The sequence below is a fragment of the Hemibagrus wyckioides genome, linkage group LG09 (genome assembly GCF_019097595.1).
Source record: "Hemibagrus wyckioides isolate EC202008001 linkage group LG09, SWU_Hwy_1.0, whole genome shotgun sequence".
NCBI classification, from domain to species: Eukaryota; Metazoa; Chordata; class Actinopteri; order Siluriformes; family Bagridae; genus Hemibagrus; species Hemibagrus wyckioides.
This window is the reverse complement of record NC_080718.1, coordinates 4,779,871-4,789,928: the sequence shown is the minus strand read 5'-3', so window position 1 is coordinate 4,789,928 and position 10,058 is coordinate 4,779,871. Positions and strand designations below refer to the sequence as shown.

Sequence of the window (10,058 nt, the reverse complement as noted above, 5' to 3'; positions counted from 1 at the left end):
TCCTATTTCTTTCGACGATTCCGGGCTAACAAGATATTAACAGCCTCGTTCAAAATTCAATGTACAACATTTACATTGGATATAGACTGTAAATAGTCTAAAATGTAAACGAAAACACTTAAAAAAGTCAAGAGTCTATTTGACAAAATGGGGGGGGGGGTGCTAACTTCCGGTTAGCTGTTAAATTTTGTTAAAACATTTGCATGTTTTGTGAGAAAACTCAATAACTGAGATTTGCATTCATTCATATAATTACTTTATTTGAAAACACAATACAAAATCCAAGTATTCACATCCAAGCATTTGCTCCATTAAACATGATCCAGCCCAGTTACGTGCTCATTAACGGTTATTGTGACATTTCTCTTTTATTTCAGTTGATGAGGTAGACCTAAGTGCTACTTTTAAACAGTTTACATCTCTTTCTCTGTCTGTACTTCACACTGAGGCCATCCAGAGCGCTAATAATCAACATGTTCTGAGGTGCAGACCACGCCTGCATCCTCGTGATGGTGGCAGTTGTGTATGCCTACGCCCGCGTGCTGGCAGTTCAGAAGGGTTTCCTCTGTTCCGTCACACTGCACGTCATCCAGCATTATTCTCAGATGCTTCCCTTCCCCAAACTCGGCCTGTCTGGAGGCTTTTAAAGCGTAGCCGAATCCTAGCTGTCGACACACCACTGCGGCGTTTTGGGTGGTCCAGAGGTCATCGCAGACGGTCCCCCATTCCCCGTTGATGTAGATTTCCACTCTGCCACGGTCTTTTTGGCCTCGTTCATCTCCCATCAGCCTCACGGCACCGTTTTCCGGCTTCTTACCTTTTTTCCGTCTGCCTCTACGGGAATGTCTTGGAGTGGTGGTTGTGGTGGTCATAGTAGTCGGAAATGCTGTGGTCTTATACATGACGTCGTACTCGTCCTCCGTTCTCAGGATGTCCAACAACTCCTGAATCCAGTCTTTCGTCGTTTGTTGCGGAGATTCTGTTGGTTTTACTTCTGAGAGTTTCGGTCGTTTTGTTGGTATTTCGACACCAATTAATGCTTGGGAAAGACATAAAAAATATATAAGACTTTGACAATAGATAATAATGCTGCACTGTCAGAAATAAAGCGGGGCTGTACCATCAAGTTTTCTATCTCTACCCGAGAATGTTGAAGGGACGTAAGCAGAACCAAATTTTTAGTCAAAATCATATTGAATAAACCACAATTAATAATTATTAATGCCGAATACGTACCATGATGTCCTTTTACATGTCCAATTTTAGATTTTAGAGTAAATCTTTTTTAATCAGTGCAGGTACCTTCAATTATTTTTAAAGGTACACTACATTGCCAAAAGTTTTGGGACAACTCATTCACTTCTTGAGGAATGGTCATAAGTGCAAACTGACTCCATATTAAACCCTACGGATTAAGAATGGGGTGTCATGAGCATGTAAAGGCAGACGTCCCAAAGCTTTTGGCAACATAGTGTATTTTAATTTTCACATTTCCAGCTGAGAGATACATGTATTAAAAAAAACCCCACATTCTTGATGGTACGACTCCAATGACAAGCAAAAGCTACCCTTGTTTCTGTGAGTGTTATTAGCTCATACTTACACCAGCACTACATTCAGAAAACATCATCCAAACCAAGTAAAGCACTGCCAAGATAGATTTTCTAGACAGAAACCTAGGAACATTATTAAGAACAAGCCAGAAGACCTACTTTCCTTTGGCTCAAATGTTACGAGCTTGCTCTTGACTTGCACTGGAAGGGGCGTGTAGTGACATTTTCCAGGTGGGGCACGCCTGTAATAAAGCACGCAACACTCTTTTATCTGTTCAGCCTGTGTTTTCACTCGTCTTGACCTCAACACAGAATTTCAAGAGCATTGAAGTGAACGTGGAGAAGAAAAGCTGCTAACAAAGAAAGAAAGAGAGTGAAGAGAGAGCGCTACAGCTGTGTGGAAGTCGGCCAGCGGATTTATTCTGCGCCAAAGAAAGAGTAAGATTTAGATGACAGCTCTGTGCAGTGCTGCCAAAGCCGGCCTTTTCACATTTTATTTTTTATTTATTTATTTATTTCTTCATCCCTTTGGCAAGTGAAAACAGAATTCCATTGTGTATTTAAGTGAAATGAAAAGCTTCACAATTCTTTGTAAACATGCTTTTTGTAGTGATTTGTACGACATAATTATGAGCAGATGTTAAATTCCTGTAAGAAACGTCATGCTTCATGCCAGTAAGAGGAATCGTGCTGATTCTGCAAATTCTGCATTGTGGTTTTCACATGCATTGTAACGGCGAAAAAACCTTACCGTGACGGATCGACCATTTTATATACAACCCCGGTGGGTGACGTTGCACTTGGCACTTCGGTGGACAGGAAGTAGAGTTCACCTAATCACAGTGACGGATATATTAGAGCACTGGTTGTTAAACTGATTTATTTACACCGATCAGGCATAACACTGTGAGCAGTGAGAGGTGAGGTGAATAAGACTGATGATCTCCTCATCATGGCACCTATTAGTGGGTGGGATATCTTAGGCAGCAAGTGAACATTTTGTCCTCAAAGTTGATGTGTTAGAAGCAGGAAAAATGGACAAGTGAGTTTGACGAAGGGCCAAATTGTAATGGCTAGACCACTGCATCAGAGCATCTCCAAAACTGCAGCTCTTGTGGGGTGTCTGCAGTGGTCACTATCTATCAAAAGTATCCTTTAAGTCCTGTAAGAATCTGTTAAGCCCATGGCGACCCCCACCTTGCAACTTACAGGACTTAAAGGATCTGCTGCTAACATCTTGGTGCCAGAAACCACAGCACACCTTCAGGGATCTAGTGGAGTCCATGCCTCAACAGGTCAGGGCTGTATTGGCAGCATAAGGGGGACCAACACAATATTAGGCAGGTAGTCATAATGATATGCCTGATCAGTGTATTCCTTTCTAATTCAATGTAACAATAAGAACGATTAAAGAAATTGGATTTAATGTGATGATTAACAGTCATTTCTGAATAGAAATTTGACTAAATAATGTTGGTCACTGACTTCTCACAATACTGTAAGTTATGCAAAACGATGCAAATGCACAGCTGTGTATGTACAACCACACCTCTTAACCGTAATGCTATCACGCAGCGTGGTAGCAGATTGGAAATGATGTACAGATTATTTCTTACCTGCTTCATTCTCACCAAAAGAAATGACATAGGGGTAGTAATTATTAATGAGGCCTGGAAACGCACAGGTCCGGCCCAAGCCCATGCAGATCTCACTGTAGTCCCATCTGCGTGTGTTACGGTTCTCCTTCAGACTCATCAAGCGTCTGCAGGAAAGTGATTGTGGTCAGGTCATTATAATAAACAGACTAATGTTTAAGTGTATCATTCAAATTCAAATTCTATTGGTCACATACGACATGAAGTGAAATGTTTTTTACGACTGTCCTATGATGGAAATAAACATGTAAAACTAGAACATAAAATATAGAAATACAATTTAAATATAAATATAAAGCTGAAATATAAAATATATAAAATAATTTAAATAAAAATGGAAAACAAGAATATAAAATATAAGAAATAGCATTTAAATAAAAATGTAAAACTAGAATATAAAATAAATGAAATAATTTTAAGAAAAAATGTAAAACTGGAATATAAAATATATGAAATAATTTAAATGAAAATGCAAAACAAGAATATAAAATATAAGAAATAGCATTTAAATAAAAATGTAAAACTGGAACATAGAATATATTAAATAATTTAAATAAAATTGAAAAACTAGGATATAAAAAATAAAAAATACACTAGACGAAAAGAAGAATATAAAATAAAAAAATATCAAGTATAAAAAGAATTTAAGAATATAATACAAATATAGTATAAAATAGACTATTATTATACAAAATATAAAAATAAATTCATGCGCATTTGCTCAAAGTGTTCGGCATTTAAAAACATCCTGCAATTATATACTTACATTTAAAAGTATTTAAAGTATGAATGCTATCAAGAGTGCAAATGTTTACACACCCCATGATTTCTGGGTGAAAAAGAAAAACGACTCAAGAACCAACATGACCAAACATCATCTGTTTGATGACTTTTTCAAATAATTTTTATAAGAAAAAAATTGTCAGTATCCTTCATTATCCAAACACCAAACGGAAAGTGAAAGTTATTATTATTATTACTGTTGTTGTTGGCAGTTGTGTTAATAATAATAATAATAATAATAATAGTATTATTATTATTATTATTATTATTATTATTATTATTATTATTATAATATATTTGATTCTTTTGTTCTTTTATTGTGACTTATTTTAAAATTTGATATTAACAATTTTGGACTATCTGATAATCCACTAATATTCATAATATGTAACATTTATGAAAATGATAAAAATATTATTATATATGAAATGATAATAAATTATTTGGTTTTATTTATGCATGCCGTTGACTCACGTGTAATGTGTAATGGACGTACCCGCTCATAAAGTCTCCGAATATGTACATTCCGTTTAAGTTGGGGTATTCACAGCCTCGATACACGTATCCTCCCGTGACCGATTTCCCCATCTTATGAGGATACGCATAAATAGGAAGAACATCATCTGGAAAAAAAAGAAAGAAAGAGAAAGAAAATGCTGTGTCATGATTTCTGTTCCCATAACAGAGCAGGACTGTTTCAGTTCTAACAATGTTTTCACAGAAAGCCCACCTAAAGAGCTGTTGGCGCATAGCTTCTTGTCATAACAAGAGAAACCTTCTTTTGCTCTCCAGCCGTAGTTCCTGCCTTTCTCCACCAGATCGATCTCCTCGTATTTATTCTGGCCCACATCGCCGCAGAAGAGGCGTCCTTTTCCCTCCCTGGAGAGAGGGTCACCTCTGTCCACAGAGCATCTCCACATGTTCCTCACGCCGTAGGCGTACACCTCGGGCCGGGCATTGCGCTCATGCACAAACGGGTTGTCAGGAGGGATTCGGTACAGCGGGCCCTTCTCGTTGTTGTCCACATCGATGCGGAGAACCTTTCCTAGAAGAGCAGACCTGGGAATGAAGATCAGGCCAATTCTTCATTACTTTCTTCAAGAGCTTGGTTTGTTTCTTATCTTTATGTTTTTCATTAATGTCACATTTGTTTTGGTATAGCTTTGTTTGATTACACAGAGCCCCCCCCATAAAAAAACACAAACTCCCTTATTTTCATGAACATAATCCTAACTATTCGTTCACTAGCCCCAATATTTAAATGTCTATAACAAAATTGTTTTGTTTATTGAGGCTGTAAATTTGAACATTTTTTAAAAATGTTGTTTGTTTATTTTTGAGTTATTGATATCTCATGACCACAAGTTTACATAACACTTGTGACTAGCATATGTTTGCTAGCATTTAATTCGTTGCTAAACATCAATCGGAAATGTACATGAAAAGCATTTATGCAGAAGCTAAATTTAGAGAATTTATTGTCGAGTGAGATTACACTGTACGAGATGTAACCATGGCAAGTCAGTCTGTGTCTGCTGGGAACTTGAAGTTAGCCAAATACTGTTCAGTGAATATAGGAGAAGGAGTGTTTATCAGAAAGAAAAAGGTTTAGAGATTGGACGCTTTTTTGTTTGCTTCACTTATATGAAATGAAACATTTGTGTGATGTAAACGACTCAACAGATAACTCATTACTTGTTCTGCGCATTCCCAAATTTTCCAAAAGGGTCTCCGGCCATGCCACCGTCTCCAGTGAAGATATACAAGTAGCCATCATCAGCAAACAGCAGCTGGCCTCCGTTGTGATTGGAAGCAGGTTCATCAATCTCTAAAATAACTCTGAGAAAACAACGAGTCAGTAAATGAAACATCAGCTAAATCCCCAAAACAATAATTGATTCATTTTCTGTAACAGTAGCTCTATCAGATATCTACAGCTCTATGAGCTCTAACAGTATCAGTTTCCATAGCCAACAAATATGCTGGTATTGTGGCTTATCTATATAACCTGATATTGTTATAAAACGCCATTGATATGGTGAAGTTTTCTGTAATGTTTTCTGTAGTCTTTGTTAGAGAGGAGTTTATATTTTGTGGTTTTTTGGTAACATGACATACTATATTTTTATCTTCTGAACTTCACAAGACAGTAAAGAGAGGCAGCTGCTACAATGCAAGTGAAAACAGGAGCTCACTTGTTTTAGGGACACAACATTAGGTGAGTTCATTCTTTTCTTTAGATTGAGTCTATAACAAATTAGTGGGTTTGAGATTTTACATGATTTGTTTTTACTAATTGAGACCACGCCCCCATTTCCTCACGTGTTCATGAAGTTCCACCCTCAACTCAAAGGCCATAGCTAAATCTTTCAAGCTTTTTCCATCTCTATCCCTAAGCACCTTTAATACTTATGTGGACACTTTAATCCATGTTCCTGTCCTTGGTGTTTTTGGAATGGGAATAAGTTCTGATTGCATGCGGTTTTGTGGCTTTCAGAGAGCAGAAATTCCTTCGTTCTGAAATCAGAAATGTCCTTAACAGAAACGAAATAATTCTCAAGGTATGCTCCTGATTCAACTTGAAGATCTTACCTTTCAGAAGTATGGTCAACGACGTTCATATCTGAGGCAGAGATCCGAAACTCGCTGATTCGGATCCTTTCGTCAAAGCCCACCTCTACGGAGTAGTAGACGTACAGCTTTCCGTTGTACTTAAACCTGGGATGGAAAGCGAGACCCAGGAATCCGCGTTCATCGCCTTCCCACGGAGACGTCAGTACAGTTTTTGTGATGTTCAAGAACGGCTTCTCCAACTTCGACTTGTCTGGAAGATATACCCAAACCAGGCCGACTTGCTCGGCGATAAAAAACCTGTGGGTGCCGTCATTGGCGTGCACCATAGCTAAAGGGTTCCTGAGTCCGTTAGCTACTTCCTCCAAACACAACTGGAGGCAGCCGTCCATATCCGCCGTGACGCGTCCCAGGTTCTTGTTTAAGACCTCGTTGCTCAGGACACGAGGGAAGCAGTAGTCTGAATCGTCCAGCTCTAGATACTGACAGAATCTGGTGCGGTCGTGTTCCAGCTGTGACAGGTGTGGGTCGTCTGACAGCAGAGGGATGGTGGATCTACATTTTGAGTAGAAGATGGAGCAGTAGTCCGGACACAGTCCTGGAATGGATCTCAGGGGTGTACTGGGATCTTCAGCATCAAAAAGATGCGCTGCGTATGGTGAGCATTCCTGATGAAGGAAACAGGAAGAGTGAGGAGGTAGCTCAGACTCAGGGAATTGGATACGGTCCAGTACATTTGTTCTGCACGTACACAAATAATGTGATCCTCCTTAAAGTTACAGACAATATGTGTGCAAGTTTTAGACTGTTTGATTACATCAGGGAAGGACATGACCCTGTCCTAGACTGTACGAAAACATGTGTTTAGACTTGAATTAAAAGAAAATCACTACATGTTCTTGTATAAACATGACAGTGCATATATATATATATATATATATATATATATATATATATATATATATATGTGTGTGTGTTTACAGCTTGAACTGTAGCAGCAGACATACCAGGGTAATGATTTTGTTTTTCTGCTCAAACAGAGATAAGATCATCCCGAAGGAGACACTGGGAATGCTCGCTGTTTTGAGTTTTGTCAATTTGAGAACAACATAAACGAGTGGAACACGTTATGACCGACAGAATGTGACATGAGACTGCTTAAAAAATTAATTTCCCCCCCCCATTACTCATCTCTATTTATAGGAACATCCACACAAAATTCACAGCTGGAAATGAGTCATCTCAGGTCCTCGACGTTCTCTCAAAATGTGGTTAGAGTTCCTCAGCGAGGTTTAGACAGTGGGTCTGGATTTATTATTATTATTTAGGCTTCTGGTATTTTAAAATCATACGAAGTACTTGGAACAAGGTCATGGTCTAGGCAAGGTTTTATCCTGGGTTGTCTACTGCAACATTTCTGTCATTTCCAGAGCGACTTACATTTTATACAGCTGAGCAATTGAGGGTTAAGGGCCTTGCTTAGGGGCCCAGCAATGGTGGCTTGGTGGACTTGGTGTTTAAACTCACAACCACTAAGCTACCACATCCCCCAAGTGTGTCTACAAGTGTCTTTTTAGGGGGTTGAACTTGAACACATGGATCCCTACACTCTCAGAATGAAAGGTACAAAACTGTACCTTTTAAGGTACAAGTGGCCGTCACTGGGGTGGTACCCTGAAGGGTACGATTTTGTACCTCTATTGGACCTATTGTGTACCTTTAAAGGTACCAATATATTTTTTGTTCACCTAGGAACAAAATTGTACCTTTGAGGTACTCTTTTTTCTGATAGTGTAGAGGTACAAAATTAAGAACCCGGTTTCAGTTCAGCACTTTTCACAACAGACACGGTCACAAAGCTGCTTTACCGAAATCTGTAGAGGGCATGATGACAAACATCCTTCGATACGTGTCCAATGGATGTTTATTTTGAATATTTGGATGAACACGTTACAGTCTTTATGATTACAGCAGATGTTTTGGTACCAATCTGAGGTCCAGTCTTTGGGGTATCCCTCACAGGACCAGCAATGGATTTAATGTACAATTGAGTTGAATTATTTAAACCAAGTAGATAATAATAATAATAATAATAATAAGAAGAAGAAGAAGAAGAAGAAGAAGAATATGTTGTTTTCTTTTGTTTTTCTATATAACTATGAAAATACTATTTATACGAGTTCAACAGTAAGATTTGAATAGTTGGAGTGTGTGTGTGGAGTGTGTGTGATGATCTGAGGAAGAAACCCTGAGAAGAACCAGACTGGGAAGGGAACCTCATCCTCATTTGGGTGACACTGGGCAGGAAATAATATGGAATAAAATGTAAATAATTTCCGGTCAGTGGAGTTTCGTAAATTAGACAAAAACGACTCTGGATTCAGTCAGGACAAAATACATGCATCTGTATAAGAGGAGAAAGAGGGTGTGTGTGTTTGTGTGTGTGTGTTGTCTACTGACCTGACACAGAAGGTCTTGCACGTACCCGGCACAATTCGCATAGCCGTAGTAGTCGAAGTTGTCCATGATGCGGTAAAACTTCTTCATGAGCTCCTGGTCTCTGGCGAAGTCGCAGCAGCCGAAGTTCTTGTACATGGCGCAGAACTGGAGCTCCTGCAGCGGCTGGAACGGCGGCTTGAAGTCCAGACATTGCGGGTGAGCGCGTGCAGGTGTGAAACACAACAACGCCGACAAATACAGCAGAAACGGAAGGAGCATTTTGTTTCTTTTCAGATCATCAGATCAGTGTTAACCTCCCTCTCTCTCTCTCTCTCTCTCTCTCACTCTCTCTCTCACTCTCTCACACACACACACACACACACACGCGCATGCATGCATGCGTGCAGGAGTTATGTAAGAGGCTCACTGCGCTTTCTGTCCTCACTGCACTTTGAACGGACTTTGTAATGTAAATGATCTGGCTCAGTGTCCTCCTTTTCCCTCCACCCCCCCCCCTTTTTTACTCTTCACTGTTCTACCAATTCGGGGTAAGAAAAAAAAATCTTCTCAAGGAAATAGCAATAATCTATTCTCCAAAAGGTCGTTGATTATTTGCATATTAAAAGGAACAATTTCGGGACACTTGTTTAAATTATGAAATAAAATAAAATAAAACAGAATAGATTTGTATCCCAGTAGAGAATAAGAAATTATAATTTATCTCTTCTAGAAAGAGGAATCCTCATAGCCTTATACAAACTAGTCCCTGCGTAGTAGTAGTAGGTGAGGAAAATGTATTAGAAAAAGCACTTTTTAAAGTTGAAATTCTGTCACAGCGGAATTCTCAAATCTGATTGGTCAGAAGGTGTGATTTATTTATTTATTTATTTTAAATTCTGTTTCATGTATAACAGCAAGGAATGGAAAGTAGTTCCGGCTGTAACATGGAAGACTAAAGTTAATATTAATGTTCTCTTCCTAACATGTTTTAGTTTCTATAGTCACAGTTCAATCCCAGGGATTTATATGGCTCCCGATAAACCAAAAGACTGATAAT

The 10,058-nt window shown here is 38.7% G+C and overlaps 1 protein-coding gene across 1 annotated transcript; it reads right to left on the bottom strand.

Annotated features, from left to right (window-relative positions):
- Positions 1-262: 262 nt before the first annotated feature.
- hhipl1 (HHIP-like 1) lies at positions 263-9,385 on the bottom strand. The gene is made up of 9 exons (XM_058399785.1): positions 9,023-9,385; positions 6,584-7,230; positions 5,687-5,830; positions 4,722-5,050; positions 4,488-4,614; positions 3,170-3,315; positions 2,305-2,386; positions 1,713-1,795; positions 263-1,039 (listed from the first exon to the last, which is right to left on the bottom strand). Exons 1-9 carry the CDS (start codon positions 9,278-9,280, stop codon positions 462-464), a joined length of 2,394 nt encoding a protein of 797 aa, XP_058255768.1. The 5' UTR covers positions 9,281-9,385; the 3' UTR covers positions 263-461.
- Between the last annotated feature and the right edge of the window lie 673 nt (positions 9,386-10,058).